The sequence below is a fragment of the Brachionichthys hirsutus genome, chromosome 3 (genome assembly GCF_040956055.1).
Source record: "Brachionichthys hirsutus isolate HB-005 chromosome 3, CSIRO-AGI_Bhir_v1, whole genome shotgun sequence".
In the NCBI taxonomy this organism is placed as follows: domain Eukaryota; kingdom Metazoa; phylum Chordata; class Actinopteri; order Lophiiformes; family Brachionichthyidae; genus Brachionichthys; species Brachionichthys hirsutus.
Window position 1 is genome coordinate 7,122,615 of NC_090899.1, and position 18,569 is coordinate 7,141,183.

At 44.4% G+C, this 18,569-nt stretch overlaps 1 protein-coding gene across 1 annotated transcript; it reads left to right on the plus strand.

Annotated features, from left to right (window-relative positions):
* The first annotated feature begins 294 nt into the window (after positions 1–294).
* setd2 (SET domain containing 2, histone lysine methyltransferase) lies at positions 295–16,831 on the plus strand. The gene is made up of 21 exons (XM_068756287.1): positions 295–329; positions 1,993–2,014; positions 2,522–6,525; positions 6,637–6,768; positions 6,905–7,033; positions 7,242–7,365; positions 7,475–7,552; positions 7,632–7,729; positions 7,873–8,005; positions 8,235–8,369; positions 8,460–8,588; positions 8,713–9,792; positions 9,912–9,960; positions 10,035–10,326; positions 11,123–11,837; positions 12,059–12,184; positions 12,894–13,030; positions 13,120–13,231; positions 14,326–14,400; positions 14,480–14,581; positions 15,123–16,831. The coding sequence occupies exons 1-21, from the start codon at positions 295–297 to the stop codon at positions 15,282–15,284; spliced, it is 7,869 nt and encodes a 2,622-aa protein (XP_068612388.1). The 3' UTR covers positions 15,285–16,831.
* The last annotated feature ends 1,738 nt before the right edge of the window (positions 16,832–18,569 follow it).

An 18,569-nucleotide genomic window follows, 5' to 3' on the forward strand; every position in this document is an offset into this window, starting at 1 on the left:
GCCGGCTCTTCTCTCTCATCATGTGACGTTTGTGACCGAACAAGGCGCAAGAGAGACGCTGCACGGGATCGGTGTGTGTCCATTAGATAGATAGCAGCAACATTCACCAGCGCTGAAGCTGCGGCGCAGAAGGAGCCGAGCCTCCCGAGCAGACCCGAGCCGAGCCGAGCCGAGCCGAGCCGAGCCGAGCCGAGCCGAGCCGACGGTCATTTCCGACAGCGCCGTATGGAATTTACGTCGGCATACGTTGTTGCTTAATGTTTTACAAAAGGCCGATTAAAAGCGATTTCGAAGATGGGGGAGCCTTGTGATCATATGCACTTCGTAAAGTGAGTATCTCGTGAACTGCAGATTAATATATATATATATGATGTTAGGTTAACGAGAGCTTTACAGTTGTAGTAGACAAAACATCATTTGCTAGCATGCTAGTTAAGCCGGGTGTATAGACTTGATAAATACGAGTCCATATTATTATAGAAAACAAACGCAACGAACTCCTCACTAGTCAAACACCCCAATTACCATGTTTATACACATTTATAACGTGGCTTGATTGATAAGAGCTAAACAACAGTAGCGTTAGCCCGAGCTAGAGTTAGCTAAACAAGCTAGCGTTAGCTTTGGAAGCTAGTAGAGTTCGGTGGCTAGACGTCATATGAATATAAATGCAATAGTTTAGCGGTGTTTTTTCCCTTATCGATAAACTAAATAAATGCCACACGTACGTTGTTTTTAACCACAGAAGTGTTCGCTTCACAATGTTAACAACAATAAAAAATACACTGTCCAACACAAGCTAATGCTACCAAATCGTATGGCCCACCGATGCTCTGTTAGTGTTAGCTTACCCAAGTTAGCATCGCTGGTTGTATTTTTATAAACTTACGCCACAATCAAATAACTTAAGATACGTTAATCTATTGTTGTGTTGTCAGCTCACTGAATCCACATTTATCAGACGTAGTTTGACTAGATCGCATATATTCAGGACATTTCTCAAAAATGGATAGGTTTGCAATACATCCTCTGCTCGTTTTCACCTTTTAAAGGCCATGTTTTGGCTGCATGCGAACCTGCCGATTAAGGCCATGTGTTATTTCATGCCCTCATTGGCCTAAATTCAGCAACCGTTTGTTCTCAAAAGCGCATAAATGTATTCTTTCACAAAAAGTATTGTTCCACAGACACTCTTTTGGTTCTCTTGCTTGCTCTGTTTATGTTTATGATGGTGAATAATGCTATCTTCTCACCATGTATAAACGTCGACCGGGAAAGTACTATTTATAAACTGAAGGTGAAAGCAACTATATTTTTTTCTTTTTAATGAAATAAAGCGACAGCACTTACATTTAATTCTTCAAATAGAAATAAATGGTATGGAAGTCTCGCAACAGATGAGTGCCAGAGGATTCTCTTATACCAGAAGGAACAACTGTAGATCTAGTTTACACTATAATGGTTGAAAGCGTCTGGTGTCACGTTTTATCTGTCAATATTTACTCATTGGATTATTTTACTGATGCCAACCCACTAATTATGACTGTTTAGTGTATCACATAAGGTTGAATTTCCCCAACCCCGCTCAAATAATGTAGCTACGCTGTAAGATGTGGTTCAACAAGAATTGATTGACACAACCGTATCTTTTTCGCCAGGTGTTGCATCACTTTGGAGGGCTCATTGCTTTGATTTGGATTATTCTTGGCCAGCAGCCTCTTCAGACCGGCTAACCGTAAATGAGCTTATCAATGGACACGCTTCTCAAGTCTGAGATCAGGTATTAGACAGTACACGATGCACTTTGCACTGTTTAGAGTACTTTGATGTAAGTTCACAAATGTTTTTTTGTGTAGTTACTATGTTATGTTTTGGATACAACTTTGGATGGTGTTAAAATTGCTCTATTTAAGTGCTGCATTAATCGTTCAAATCTGTTTCTGTCTGTCTTTTCCCTTTTCATGTTCCGATGATGTACTTTTGTAACTCCAGAGAGGAGGGGAGTGGCGCCTCAGTAAGTATTAAACAAAGCTATAGGTCCAGTCTTTAGTATTTAGTGGTGTCTCTGCATTTGGCAACTCACTGAATTTAGGTTGCGACGATAAACGCGTTCCGTCGTTACTGTGGTCATGTGATACCTGGAGTGACCAGCAACCGACAACTGTTGAAGCCCTTGAACATGGGATAGGAGACAGTTAATGAGAATGACTAATCAATAATTATTGTGTTTATATTTAATGTAACTCAAGATGTACTCCTGTAGCATCCAGCACCAAAACATCCAATCAGTTGGCGAATGATAACCTTACTAAATCACTAACAACATTAGCAATTAGGCCAAATAAGTTGAGTCTGACATCTTATTATCCCATTTAAAATCTACTCACTGGATAGTTATATTACTGCCTTCTTTGCGATCCATCTGTTGGTTCTTAGTTTAGCATAAATCCTTAGTTATAATTTCTTGATTTCCCGAAAATCTATGTTACAGCGTTATTTGTCCTCTCTTTTCTCTTTGTAGGTGACGGTAGAAGGTTTATCCAAGGCAGCTCTAATAAAGAGCTTGTCTCCCAGAGTCATGCTATCAAATCATCTCCTGCCAAAAGGTACCAAAATGAAGGTCAATTTAGAAGATCAAGGTCGTCAGAAAGTGTCCTTCAGCTTTGCACAGACCAAGAAGCCACTACCGAGTTCGCTCTTCATCACTAATAACCTTGATAAGTCTATCATTGAAACTCACCTGGCCTTGTCACCAACCTCAGATAAAGGAGGGCCGATTGCAGATAGTAAAGCTGAGCAAAAGCCGACAACCGTGGTGCCACCATTAAGAGCACAGACACTTTCCCAGACATCCATCTCCCCAACCAGTAAACCGAAGGACTTACCCAAGATGCATTTCAAAAAGCAAATTCTTAGCATCTCTTTGACCGAAGAGGAACCAACGTCTGCCGTGGTAGAGGAGCCACCGTGCTCTGAATTGCATCTTGTCCAGAAATCAACAAGTGAGAGTGTAACTGAATGCCCAGCGCCCCATCCTCAGAGTGCTGCCAATGTCGCCCCCTCTGAGAATGCTCACATTGAGGTCTCCGAGACAAAGGCGACCCCAAGTCCCGAGAAGCCGCCTGCTTCCTCAGGAAAAGATGGAGAGCGTTCCAGCTCTGTTGAGAATGACAAGACGGTTAATAGAAGCATGTCCCAATCTGAAAGTGCCCCCCCAGGCTCTGAATCTGATGGAGATTCAGTTCAAATGTCTTCCAGTCACAAATCAGTCGACTGTAAAGGTAAAACAAACTCTGATAGCAGAAGTACAGTCGTGAAAAAGTCTTCCTCTGCTTCATATGTGGAGGACAAGGAAAAAAGTTCCTCGAAACGTTTGGAGAGGCGTGAAAGATCTTCGAGTTACTCCAAATCAGACCGTGAGTCCAGACACGCATCTTTGCGTTCATTTCGATCAGACAAAGATCGCAGAAGGACCAGGTCGAGATCACGGTCACGATCGAGAGGATCTCGAACAAGTTCGTCGTACTCCAGATCAGAGAGGTCACGGGGAGACAGAGGCTCGCGCTCTGAAAGGTCATACTATCATGATTCTGATCGGAGATCCCACAGGAGTTCTCCACGCAGAGAGAGAAGGCATTCTCGTTCTCGCACCGATAGAACTCGGGACAGTTCTGACTCTGAGGATGATTATAGGAAGACAAAGATGAGGACAAGTGATTCAAGCAGATCATCCACTCATTCCAGCTCACACAAAGAGTCAAAATCATCATTTCACGCAAAATCTGACAAACCCTTTAAATCGGCAGATTCCCCTCGCTCCTCAGAGTTGGACAAAAGGACACAACAGTCCAAGTCTGTAAGGATGTCTAAACGGCTATTAGACTCTGATTCCCAGAGAAAGTCCTCGCCTGACCTGGAAATGTGTTCTCGTAAATCTAGTTCCCATCACAAGTCAGAGGCCAATAGCAAATCCGCTTCTTCCTGTACGCACTCACACTCCCAGATATATGACAAACACCAAAAAAACAGCTCTAGTGACTCTGAGGCAGATGATAAAAGAATACCACATGAGCCTGACAAAAGTGCTGTCTCAGAGGACAAGTGTAAAACAGAAGGGTCTGAAATTAAGCTAATAACTCCGTGTAAAGTTTCTGTGATAAACATTGGACATCATAGACAATCGGAGGACATATTTTGCAGCCCTAACAAAGAACCACCCTGTTCCAGCGCGAAAGAATTCTCTTCTAATAGTGAAAGGGAAAAATCGGATTGCCATCAAAATGAGCAGAGTGATCAGACTTTTAAGAACATGGTCTCATGTGCTGATAAGAGTTTGCAAGAATCTCGTTTTGAGGCAATAGAAACGAAATCAGGTGCAGAAGGTGAGAATGACAATGGCTCAGATATAACCTCAGGGGAAAGCCTGAAGCACGTAAACGCCACCCTGGAAAACTTGACCAATGAGAAGGAAAGTCTTTTGTGTAATAACCAACCACATGTGTATTCAAATGCAGTTGTCTTAAATTCATATCATAAAAATGATGATGGTTCAATGTCAAGTCAAGACAAGAAGGTTGATGACTGTTCACCAGGGCCCACATCCTTCCTTGTCCCAACAGATGTGCCTGTCGTGCACAATGGCCAGCAGAAATGTCAACCAGAGATTGTTGAGCAGGAAATGCGTTCGACAGCTGACGACCAGCCCGGCACAAGCGTGCCAATCAAATCAGATTTCTTATGTTTTGAATCGGAGAATCTAGTAACACTTGGAAAGCAAAATTTAGATACTGTTAAAAAGAGTAGCAGTATTCCCAAAAAGTCCAGATGGGATATTGTTGGACAGGATACCTTAGACAATGATAATTCACAAAGGACTGTTTGTGGAGAGAGAGAGAGTAAGCCGACTGTTAAAACGGTGATCTCTGTCACAAAAATTGAGTTTGCTAAAGAAAATATTCAGCGAATAATTGAAACGCATTCTGAACTGCTGAAACAGACTGAGATCGCACAACGGGTTGCCGTGACAGCACGGACAGACGGCACGGCCGTGACAAATGAATACAGAGACCGAAGTGAGCCTTTCAGAGCGAGCGCCAGCAGTCACCGCTGTGACATGAAGATGAGGGTTCCTGAAATAACTGAAACACAAAAGTCTCTGCACGTAAACAACACTCCACAGGTCAACAACTCTGAAAGGGAGCGCTGGAATGGTGACGACCAGGAAGAACTATTTCAGGGCAATGTCCATAAGAGCAAACCGAGTACAAGAACTGCAGTAAATGAGGATGCATTGGCGGGGCAGAGTGAGGCCAGTGATAGCGACAACTCAGAATACGACTCTGATTGTGGCGAAGCTATAAAACGCTTGCACTCTGTTGTGGTGGTGCCAAAGAATTCTTCCCTTACAATGGGCACACGGGGAAAGGGAGCTTCGCTATACACTGCGTCGACTGGCTCAGAGCTGCCGAATGCCAACAGGGCCGCTGACGTGAATTTCAGCAAAGTCCAAAAACAAAGGCACGGGTGTCCTTCCACTGCATTTCTGGAGAATAGTGTTCTGTATGCAAGTGGGAATGATTCCTCGAATAACATACTGTGTCAGTCTCAGAGTAATATGATCGACAGCACAAGTCACTCTGAGGGCTCCAGTTCCATCAGTTCCCAACTTCACACGGCTGACCTGAACAGTGTCCGCGTCGACGCCACTGGCCCTTCTCATGCACCCGATCATTCCACGCAGTGCGAACAAGTGCACGAGCAGCATTTTGTAAGCAGCAGAGGTGAGATGCACACCTATTATCAGCACGGTGACTTCGCCAATGCTGACAATAACAATGACAAGACTGGACGCAGCCTTGGCTGGGGCTTTGCCCAACCAGAGCAGCCCAGCAGTACGTACGTACAGCCCGACAGCAGTCACGGACCTCAGCTACGGAACACTAGACTGATGGGAACTTCTCCCAAGGAACAGGAGCTCTTGTTGATGAATGCCTCCTGGAACCACCAGCCTCCTAACATTCAGACCGGAAGAAATGCCTACCTCCATGTATATGAAAACTATCAGGAACTTTCCAGTGAAATCCATCCTGACTCCTTAACTAATGATGACTACAATGGGGACAAACCATCGGATCTTAGGAAAACTGTCAGTGAACGCAGTGATCCTGGGCCTTCAAGCTTTGTACAAGGTCATGAAATAAGCAGCAACAGCAGGGGCTCTGTTGTGCCTGACCCCCCTAGAGAAGTCAATTTCAGACCCCACAGAGGGCGGGGCCCTCCAAAGAAAAGACGTCCAGAGATCGAGTCGGACTCGGACAACGAGGCAGAAGCTGGGCCGACAGACAAGCGGGAGCGTCTACAAGGCGATAATGTCACTAAGGAAGGTCACCCCAAGGCTGAGGAGCAACGTCCATGTCTAACTTTGCAAGACTTTCGAGACGCCAATAAATGGAGGGAGTTTTCCAAGTCCAAAAAGATGCCCCCTTACTTTGACCTGATTGAGGAGAACCTATACCTGACTGAGAGGTAAGGTGTTGTCCATTCTGATCAACAAGGCTCAACAGTGTACAAGCAATAACACCATTAAAAACACGAGTACTTTCACACATGAGCTTCAAAGGTCTCCTGTTTTTGTAGGAAGAAGAGCAAATCTCACAGAGATATAAAGAGGATGCAGTGTGAGTGTCCAGTGCTGCCCAGGGAGGAGCGATCCAGGGGAGCGTTAGCTTGCGGGGAAGACTGTTTAAACAGACTTCTGATGATTGAGTGGTAAGCGAATTACTACACACAAAGCTTCTAACATTATGTAAGAACTCGTTTTTTATGTCGGCGGTATGGAAAATCTGGAAATAGAAAGAAACAGTTTTAAATTTATATTTAAAGGACTTGTGTTTTCTATTTCAAGCTCATCCCGGTGCCTGAATGGAGTTTACTGCTCTAATCGACGCTTCCAGATGAAACAGCATGCAGACTTTGACGCTATCCTCACAGAAGACAAGGGTTGGGGACTACGTGCCGCTAAAGACTTGGCTTCGTAAGCTTCTCTGACATTTTCAATGCAACACTTTCAAATATTTACAAGCATATAGCGTTAGTACAAATGAGTTTTAATCTGTTTTCGTGGTTGTAGTATTTATTTTTGTCTTGATTTTTTTGCATTCTAACATGAAACTGAAATGTAATATTTACATAACAGTAACTTATTTAATTGTCAAATGTTATTGTTTTTATTGATATTTCAGAAACACCTTTGTACTGGAATACTGCGGGGAGGTATTGGACCACAAAGAGTTCAAAATAAGGGTCCGAGAATATGCCCGTAATAAGAACATCCACTACTACTTCATGGCTCTAAAGAATAACGAGGTAAACAATGATATGACAATGTGCAATGCGTATTTAAGCTGCCATCTGGTTTAATTACTCGGATGGAGTGGCAGACTTAAAGACTTATCTCTGCATTGTGTCTTTTCAGATCATTGATGCAACACTGAAGGGTAATTGCTCTCGGTTTATGAATCATAGCTGTGAGCCAAACTGTGAGACACAAAAGGTAAAGTGGGGGGAAAAAAAGACCTTGAATGTAACTCGGAGAGGTTTAATTACTGAAGATGATTTTTATCCTTCATCAGTGGACTGTCAATGGCCAGCTTCGAGTTGGGTTCTTCACCACCAAGTCTGTTACTGCTGGAACGGAACTGACATTTGATTATCAGTTCCAGAGATATGGGTACAGCTTCTCTGCAAATACTTCTTGCCTTGTATTTCTTTTAATTGTATTTACTTGTACATTGATGTTTTGTGTGAAAGTTAAAATACATATAGACATTTAGTTCTGGTTATTGAACTGATGTTTATCTACCTTTTCCACAGCAAAGAAGCACAGAAATGCTTCTGCGGAGCACCCAGCTGCAGAGGCTTCCTGGGTGGAGAGAACAGAGTTAGTGTTCGGGCCGCCGGAGGGAAGATGAAGAAAGACCGCAATCGAAAGAGTGCTCTCACCACGGTCAGTTCTTGGGTTGCGTCCCTGTTTTTCCCCATGACAGGAAATAATATGGCATTGTACGTCCACATAATACGCATGACCACTTTAAATTAAGTTGCCATGTTCCAAATGTTTAACTCTGTTTTATAGCCGTGGTGATGTTGGCTGTATATCTTATGCATTAGGATGGAAGGCTTGACGGTTCCTCCCAGTGAAACATGTCACTTGCATCGCCTTGTCCTTTTCGCAGGTTGATGAGGAGCTGGAGGCGTTACTGGAGAACGGAGAAGGCCTGTACGATGAGAAGCAGGTGGTGTCTCTCTGCAGGTTAATGGTCCGAGTAGAAACCATGGAGCAGAAACTCATTTGCCTGAAGCTCATAAAAGTATGATCTGTGTGGTTCTCACTTGTTTATGCGGTGGACTTTTTTTTTTAATATAATTTGAAGTACATAAAATATGTTTCTGTCGTGCAGGATACACAAAATCCGTCGTGTCTGAAGCAGTTCTTGGACCATCATGGACTGTCTTTACTCTGGATCTTCATGGTGGAGATTTCTGAAGCTAAAGGCAGCAGTTCCAGTAACATAAAATTGCAGTTCGAGGTAATATATGTTACTGACTTTGCTTCAAGCTACTCTTAAATATTTTCCCATTTCAACAAAGTAGCTACGTTTTTAACTTCAAGCAGGCGAGGTCAGTCTTTAGTATTATTTATTCTGTTTACAGATTATGAAGACCTTGGCTGTGCTGCCCATCTCTACGAAAAACATGTTGGAGGAGAGCAGAGTCCTGACCTTCATTAAGCGATGGGCCCAGACAAAAACTATCCCGCAGCCTGCCGAAATGGATGGCTACTCCAGCGAGAACACGTCCCGTGCTCAAACACCCCTCAACACTCCTGATGGGTCCTCCACCAAACTGGGACCGGAATTGGACGTCGATGCCACAAAGCCTGCTGTCTACCGCCGCCTTAAAATCATCAGTGAAAACAGTGTGGACAGCGCACTGTCTGACGCAAGCAAAGGATCTGATGGCAAGGAGGAAGAGGAGGAGGAAGAGGACGAAGAGGAGGAGGAATCCTCACCCGTAGGACTTCCTGACGGCAAACAGTTGAAAACAGAAGCAGAGAGTGAAGCTACTGACCCAATGAAAGGAACAATTGACGAGTCGGTGGAAGAGGAGAAACGGGAAGAGGCTGAAATAAGCTTGGGTCATTACCAGCCTCAGGCCGAGGAGGTAAAAGAAGAAATGGAAATGGAGTTGGAGTTGGATCAGGAAAGTGAGAAGAAAGATGACACAAGTGTTTGTCAAGCAGGTGAACTTGAGGAGCCACAAGCATCTAAAGCGGAACCAGACGGTGGTGAAGAGCAGCCCAGTCAGGTTCTAATGGAAGAACTTGAACTTGAAGTTGAACTTGAAGTTGAAGTTGAAGTTGACACATCTACCAGCAAAGATGCAGAGTCAGAGAATCAGTCCGTTCAAACAGATGTGGCCGATCTTCCACCTGAGCAGCCTCCAGAGGATCTGGAAGCCCCGGTAGAGACGGTGGAAACCGAAGAGGAACCCGCTCCTGCTAATGTGGAGCAAACTGATGACGCTGCACCAAGCTCTGAGACCCCAGAGGCAAATATGACCTCTGAGGTTAAAACGACTTCCGTAGACCCATCAGTGATTGGCACTCCTTCTCAGGATGAAGAAGAAGGTGTCTCAGATGTTGAGAGCGAGCGAAGTCAAGAGCCCCAACCCAGTGCTTTGGACATTAGTAGCATGGCTGCTAAGCTTCTGGAAAGCTGGAAGGATCTGAAGGTCAGTACAGATAGCATCATTGTGAAAATTGTTTTGTTTTTTTCCAGAGAGTATTTGTTTTACATTCTGTAGTGTTCTGACATTCAAAGTTAATGTAGTTCCGGTACTTATCATTTCAGGAGGTGTACAGAATACCAAAGAAGAGTCAGGTGGAAAAGGAAGCCATTGGTAAGTTTAGTCCAAATCTGACTTTTCATCTTGAATTTTCCAATGTAATTTTGCTGAAACTGATCTTGTCACAGATCGTAACCGGGATAGAGACATGGCTTTGACCCCGCGTACCAGCTCTGGTAGCCGAGAGCGCGAAAGGGAACAAGAGAGGGAGCGAGACAGAGATTATGACAGAGACAGAGATCGGGACTGGGACCGAGACAGAGACAGAGACAGAGACAGAGATCGGGACTGGGACAGAGACAGAGACAGAGACAGAGATCGAGTCTCTGACAAAACTCCACGCAGCACTGAGAGACGGCGGAGGCGCTCCTCCTCGCCACCCTCATCCTATGAGAGGACCTCCCGAAGAAATGAAGAACGGTAATTAAGTTCATGAGTTTGTGAGAAAATGTGGAAAAGCAGGGAGAATATTTACTGATCAAAACTGATACTGATTGTTGATACAGATCATTCTCATTTCCCTCAGCGACGCTTGGCTCCATTATTCTAAGCACCGCTATTCATCATTTAAATAAAAGACATGATCTAAACAGTGTGAGAGTTCAGGCCTCTGATCATCTGCCCTCATTAGAAAATATTAATCACCGGCAGCAGTGCAGAAGTACGTACCTGACTGTCAGGACATCATGCAAAGTTCAAGATTGACGCTTCCCAAAGCCGTTAATAAGTCGAGTTTGGCCATTTGGTCGTTTACAGAATACAAGCGCACATCATGTGAGTAAATGTTCGACTGCTTTATTTGTAAAGCAGCTTGAATACAAAATAATTTCTTCATGCGATGACTTATTTTGTTAATTTAGGAAAAGAACCCTCAATTTGATAGCGCCGCGGACAATAGGGTTAGGGTTGGGTCGTTTTAGCAGACGGCTAAACGGTGTCTCCCACTGATTTAAAAAGAACAATCCTATGAAAATGGCTGCTGTGTTAAAATGCATTCATTTGACATGAATACTGAATCCAGCATTATTTGTCCAGATGCTTATCAATGCTTCGGTAACAAGAAATCCAGAACACAATCCAGTTTGTCATCAGCCCGGTGCCCAGTATAATCCTGGCTGGTGCGCTCTGAGCGTAGCCTAATGTTTGTACGTTGTGTTACGTAGCCGTAAACTATTGTCTAGTCGTGACATTCATCTGAGCTCTTGGGATTTTTAAGGTTTGACCCATCCAACATCAACAAGACACCGAGAGGAGTTGGGGGAAAGGAGCGCAACAAACTGTCCACCGAGGAACGCAGGAAGCTTTTTGAGCAGGAGGTTGCTCAGCGGGAAGCCCAGAAACAGCAGCAGCAGCTCCAGCAGCAGCAGCAGCAGCTCCAGACGATGGCCTACGACCCGGCTCTGGCCTACGCCTCCAGCTCCGGCTTCATCGCGTACCCGCCAGGATATCCCGTCCAGACCTTTGTGGATCCTTCCAATCCTAACGCTGGAAAAGTACTGCTACCTACACCTTCGGTTGAGCCCTCCCTCACATATGAAGAGACACCCCCTCAGCGTCGTATCTCTGACCTGGTACTGACCTCTCCATCTTCCACTTCGCAGACGACTAATCTCCCTCAGCATATCGCCACTGCCAACCACCAGCAGTATGCTCAGCCAGCGGCGGCGACCGAGGATGCGGGCGTGGCCGTCCTCCCTGTGCCAGCCCAGACGGGCCCTCCGGTGCAGGGCCAGCAGAGCTACGCGACTCTCTGGGATCCAAATACTCAGCAGGCGGTGACCGTGCAGACGCAGCCTGCGCAGCAGTATGCCCCAGCGCCGGCGCCTGCGCAGACGCCGACGCCGACGGCTATCTATTACCAGGGCCAGCCATGCCAAACCATCTACAGCATCCCCACCGCCTACCCTCAGCCCAACACTCCGGTTATACAGGTGGGGTGCGCTTTGCCCGCGTTAAATTACAGCACTTAAAGTTTGTAAATGTAATTAAATACTTAATCATACATGGATTTCTAAATCATATATATGTATATATATATGTGTGTATGTATATGAAATTGTTGTTGAACACTATGAATTGGTGAAGATCGACCGGTGGATTGATTGATGACTAGATGGACAGTTTGATGTGACTGTGCTTTGTGTTTGTGAAGGCGTACACCGAGCCCACGGCCAGCTACCTGCATGGCCAGCCTGTGTATCCCGGGCATCAGCAGGGGGTGGTGGTTCAACAGGGCGGCACCGTCACAACAATCGTCACATCCCAAACTGTCCAACAGGTAACGCACGCCGAGAAATCTGCACATAATCTCTAATAAACAGATAAGAAGCATTAAAAAGCCGAAGAAATGGCTCCTTCGCTTAAACTAGGACGATGGTGATGATGATAATGGCATGATCAGATTATTGGTTGCAGCATGAGTTTTGACGTTAACTGGCTTGGACAGACTTACGACCATGTTAAATTGCCCTAACTATATTATGCTGCGTCGTGATTCTGTAAATACGTAGTAGAAAGAGAATTTCCTCTCGGTAGTCATCGTTGGTGAGATCGCTTTCCGGTATGTCGTAAAAACACGTAAACAGACCAAAAAACCAACAGACCAGTCGCGAGACGCTTGGGTGATAGGTCGACGACGGCCTGCATTGTGTTGCGATTCTGAGGCATTCCTGTCTCTGTTTGGCCAGAAGGTGGCAGTATACATCTAAAATACGCAACGTGTTTGCTGGGTCGTGTTTTGTCCCCGTCTCATTAAATAACATAGATAGATTTGTCACAAAGATGCCTTTTAAGATATAATCAAGTGGATTGATATACTAACTTAAGTTATAAGTAATAAATGATAACAAAAACTCCCATTTAAATACAGCTGAAGTTGATCAGGTCCTTATATATATATATATATATATATATATATAATCCAATTTGTAGTTGATTGAGAGAGAAAATACATTGATTTAGTTTTTCATGTTTCTTCTATGCTGCAGGAAATGATCGTACCCAACAATGTGATCGATCTGCCTCCTCCATCTCCCCCCAAACCCAAAACTATCATCCTACCTCCCAACTGGAAAGTAGCCCGGGACCCTGAAGGAAAGATCTACTACTACCACATTGCCACAAGGTTAGTGTTGCTAGGTGAAATGTGTCTGTGTGCTTCTTGTAAACATGTATTGTTGTGTGACATTGCTTTGTGTGACATCTGCCCTGAAGGCAAACGCAGTGGGACCCTCCATCCTGGGACGGAATGAGCGACAGCACTAGTGTGGACCATGAATCAGAGATGGACCTGGGAACACCGACCTATGATGAGAATCCATCCAAGGTGAGCCTTCATAGGCGATCTTGTGTTATAGTTGTTGCGACAGTTGTTGTGTTGTTGTTGTTGTTGATGCGACAACGAGGAAGTATCCTCGTGTTTATCGTACTTATGTTTCTAGGACTTTGCTCGGACAGTCCTGATCTTAGAGTTTGCTCTTTGTGATAATTAGAAGACGCTTCACTAGTGATTTCTTCCGGCTGTGTGAAACAGAAAGACTCTCCGCTCGGCACCATCTTCACCGAGTTTAATGACTCGGTCCTCGTGAAATGGCTTCGTCAGAATCTGTGAGGAGTCTTGGAATAGAATGCATTCATCCCCCCCCCCCCCTGTTCAGCTGTCTGTCCCTTAGCCTCAAGGCCACAAGGGGAGGGGTGACTCAACTTAGCTCATCTTCCTCTGCATCATTTGTCCCCCCCCCCCCCCCCTTCATTTTTCTCCTGACTTTAAAAGATAATCAAAGCCATCTGGCTGGCAGCATTCATTTACTAGTTCCTTCTATTGTAGTCCTACACAAGTGTCCTTTTTGTCCTTTTTCTTTTATTTTGAAAACCTTTGAGCGCGCTGCACAGCTACAAGGTCGTGAGCCATTTTCCCAGCGTGTGTTTATACAGCGGTGGCAAACTGGCACAGTCTCTGTGGGTGTAAAGGCTCCAGTTTCAATGTTTGTGGATTCCTGACCTTGGCACGGACGTGTGTTTGAGTCTTCGGTGCTTTTGATCCTCGCCACTTTCTTGTGGGTGCAGGCAGTCAGCTGTTGTCTGCCTGCTTTCCCCGTTGAAGGCTGAGGCCGGAGCGGCAACGTCCTGGCAGGATATCCCTGCTTTGTGTCAAGTAGCTGCTGCACAGGTGCTCTTTCATGCGCTGCTGACCTTGATAGCTCCTTATTTGCAGCCAGTTGCCATGTTTGATTGAGGTGGTGCACATTTAGGGCCTCGCTACTGCTTTTAGAAATGTCGCGGCCTGGTCCAAACCAGCTGTGTTTGTGCAAATGGAGACCTTTTCCTTCTATCTGCTATCTTTTCTCTTAAATTTGCATCTAATTTTAACTGTTTTCAAACTCGTTTAAATCTGATCATCCGTCTGTTTTATTTTCATAGTTCTCCACAAAGACGGCTGAAGCAGACACTTCGAGCGAACTTGCCAAGAAGAGTAAAGAGACATTTCGCAAAGAGGTGAGAATTTATCTCAGAAAATGTTCTTCAATGTGAAGTTTTTCCAACTTTCCGAATGCGTTTTGTGTGGTTTACGCAGATGTCCCAGTTCATAGTGCAATGTCTAAATCCTTATCGAAAGCCAGACTGCAAACTTGGGCGCATCAGCAACACGGAAGACTTCAAACACCTGGCTAGAAAGGTAAGGTGTTTACACAACGGCTTCAAATGTTTCTGCGTTATGATGACAACTTTTCCGACTGGAAAAGATCTCAGAGGTTGCCCTCAAACCACGACCGAATAGTTCAGATCTCAAGATTTCTTCCTCTGGAAGAGACTGAGAAACACATTGTTCACGTCAGCGATTACATTCAGGTCTTTTGTTTTACTCGTTTCATTCTAAAAGCCTTCTTCCTGCCAGTGTTTCTTTTAAAAGGCAGCATTCTGTTTTTCCGTGGTTCCTGGTTGGTCCATGGATTGTTTATGTAGGGAGTGGTTTGCACTTGGACATACCAGGACTCTGAGGACATGGATACTATAAGCAAGAAAGACCAGTTGGGCTTCACTCATTTATACAGCGTGCATTTTATTGTCTTAAATTGTAAAGCGCAAAGTCACTAAAAGAGAATTAGGCGTCTAAGCATGCCACCACAGCTCATCTACCTTGTAATTATATGATTTACTGCCGTCTGGTGAGGAGAGACGCGTCTGACGCTTTCCCTTATCTCTGCTCTTCCTACCAGCTAACGCATGGAGTCATGAATAAGGAGTTGAAAGCTTGCAACAATCCCGAGGACCTCGAGTGCAATGAAAATGTGAAGCACAAGACCAAGGAGTACATAAAGAAGTATATGCAGAGATTTGGCTCGGTGTACAGGCCCAAGGAGGACACGGAGGTTTACTAGCCTGACACAGACGTGACACTCGCTCTGCACTAACACGGGGGAAGCACTGGTTTGCATTTCCGTTCACTCTGTGTACGGACTAGCCAGCTGGCGGCGTGGGCTAGCTTCGTACCCATGTGTCTGACTAATAATCGCGCTGCTGCCCAAGAAGCTCGACGGAGCCCCCGGATCCTGGAGGAGTCTCATTCTCCAGACTCAGAGACTTGTGTGTCGCTGAGCGATCCAACAATCCGGGAGCGGCGGTCTCCAAGGGACGATACTGAGAGGTGCTACAGAGACAGTTTTCACTGTTTGATTTTAAGATTTTCATTTTTCTTCATTCTTCATTGGTGGCTCGTAAATATTTCCCAAGATAATCACCCCAGTTCCACTTTTTAAACCCTAAACTCGATCTAAGATGGTTTAAACTAATCAGCTTTCGGGTGTTATATATATATATATATATATATATCCAAGTTGTTCCATTACTTTCCGCTGTTAAAAATGGATCATGAGGAGGAAAAAACAAAGTCCAGTCCCCAACACTTTTTTTTGTGCACGCTTCGTTTCCCTACCACTGAATCTGTATCTGGTGCTGCTTTTAACTGGGCTGTGGAAGTCCAAGCTTCCACTCCTCAAACCCTGCCTTCTTAACCACAAGACTTTGGAGCCTCCGTTGTTTTATGAATGCATGAGGTCAGCGTGGTATCCTTATGGAAAGTCCTTCATTTTCCATGTCTCCGGCTTCAAGTCACACACTCTACTTAGGAATCAGATAATAACCAGCATGTTGGGCTTGGTGATCAATATGTCCATGTCTTTTATCGATTTGTGTATACTAACGGGAGCAGGGTTTGAATGCTATGTTTGACGTGCCGTTTACCTGTCCGGGTTTTTCCTCGTTTCCTGTCCAGCCCCGTCTTTAACTCGTACTGCCCCGTCTCCCCTTCTCACAGCAGTAATGCTGACAGTGAAGGTTGTAGCATTGCAGTTTTAACCGATTCTAAACATCTTGTGTGTTCTGGCTCTTTTATCACTCGTGTGTCCTAGTGAAACGTTAGAGACACTTAGACTGGCCTCGCTCCACCAACTGTTACTCATTCATTAAGACTTTTTTTTTTTTTTTACTGTTTTTGAGGTTGTTTCTTTAGCGTAGTCAGTTGAAGCTTATTAAATTGCATTAGAAACAAAGTTCCCGACATGTGTACATTGCTTTATATGTGAATATATTGAATTAATGATTTTGGGGGTGTTTAAATGAACTGACTTTGTAACAGAAATAGCATTCATAAAATTGTAAATGTTAAATTTACCAGAGCTGCATGCAGGGGAGTGGGGTTGGGGAGCCCAGCGAGCCCACCCATCCTCCACCGACTCAGCCCTCCTGGTGCAGCTCCCACATCAGTCCGACTCTGGTTTTATTTCAGTGGTGGGGGGAGATTTTCACGCGTTTTCTTTTCCATTTTTGTTACTTTTCTATGTACAAACTGTTTCACCGTACTCTACTGTAAGTATTGTGTAAGCACATTGTCATACCGAGTGTAAAACATTTTAAAGAAAATAAACTGTTTTGTAAAATTTGTGTTTTTCCTCCATACCTCGAACAGATCTAAACAGACACGAGCGACTTCCATGACACCCCCCCCCTCCATGAAGAGGTGCACGTTTCACTAGAACATACACACACACGCTGTTTAGGCGGGTGTTTGCCAACAGTGAAAGGAATCAGAGTGATCGGCTGCCTTCATTAAGAGACGTGTAGTTTGCTCTGACAAATGCAGGCGCTGCCCCTGCTCTCCTCGGTCCCAACCCCCCCCCCCCCCTCTCAGAGTACATTCCATAGACCCATGCCTGTGTGCTCCAGACCGCAGTTAAGCAGTCCCGTCTGGAGTGTGTGACGGCACATAACAGCGCCGTGGGCCATGCTCGATGCCTGCTCCCACTTATGACTGAATTCAAAGAGATCATTAACAGATTGGGAGTGCAGAGGGGGATGGGGGGGGCAGCAGATCAGGCCTCACAGTAAAAGGAAACCTTCATCCTAAATAGTTTAGATGAAACTAATACTTTCATTTCACCTTTAAATTATTAAACACCATTAACTGATTTCCCGAGGGGCATTGGGTAGGAAGTGTTCTTACAAACTTAATCCCTTGATGGGATGCATGTTCCAAATCTGTCCCAACTTCCTTGCTATGTCATTCAAGTGTTTTTGTCGAGCCTATTATCAGTTAGTTTCTATTTTCACCGCTTGTCTTTTAATCTGAAACCTATTTCTCCAACAAAACTATTCTCACTGGTCACCTTTCAAACTATTTCATTACAAGAAGGTTACTAGTTCAGCATTTATCCATTATTCAAGATTACAGTTCTACATTTTTGGTTAGCATTTTTCTACATAACTAGTAATTACTGCTCATTATTCATATACGCAATAGGAGCGGAGCATCTTTCCCGTGAGACAAACAGATTAATTTCTATTGATTTCCTTCATTCTTCACATTTAATAAATGATCTTCCTTAAAGTCAACGATTATCAAAACAATACACAATATATATATTTTTTAAAAAGGGTATTTACAATCACACATGATTATTAGGAAGAGCCAAGAAAGCTGCTGATGGGAGTGGAGGCATCACTGGTGCATAATCTCAGTATGAATAAATACCGACGCTGCTTAGTGATTGCAGTAGAAAAAGAAGAATAGAAGAACCAGGCGCTGATTTAAGACGTTCTCTCTAAGTGTTCTTAGCAACTGCAAGCAACATTTAGATTTCATCCTTGACTTCTGTTGAGGTTTGGCCAAGAAAACCATCAACTGGGCGGAGTTTTCTTCTCTTTATAGACGTGTGTGTGTGTGGGGGGGGGGGACAGTCACACAGTCTTTTTTCTTTCTATAGAAAAGTGGCAACAAATGCTAAAGCTGCAAATCATAAAACATAGTTTGTTTAGCGCATAAGAAGGGCTGGTGCTTCTAAGAGAAGGCAGGAGAAAAATCAGATTCATGGGGGGGAAAAACATAATTGTATCCTATATTTAGAAGAACCACACTTGTGCAGCAGGTACAAATTAAGTATTACGATTCCAGCCTCTTACCAAGTACAGTACTCACAGGATGCATGTGCATGGAAACAATATTGTAAATGTAAAAGGCATGTGGAGGTCGTTGCATGTCTGTCCATGTTTTTTTTTTTTTTCCAGTGTCCAGTAAACATAAATGTAAATCACTGCCCCTCCAGCTGCGCCTGTGGGATGTCGTGACGTACTCGGTCTACTCTGGTAGTCGGCGATTTGCTAGATACATA

What these genes read in the sequence shown, in the direction of transcription:
- setd2 (XM_068756287.1), top strand. Translation starts at nt 295, where the DNA reads ATGGGGGAGCCTTGTGATCATATGCACTTCGTAAA. An exon ending in GGTGGAAAAGGAAGCCATTG is followed by an intron (nt 9,961 to 10,034) that starts GTAAGTTTAGTC and finishes ATCTTGTCACAG; the next exon opens with ATCGTAACCGGGATAGAGAC. An exon ending in TACTACCACATTGCCACAAG is followed by an intron (nt 13,031 to 13,119) that starts GTTAGTGTTGCT and finishes TCTGCCCTGAAG; the next exon opens with GCAAACGCAGTGGGACCCTC.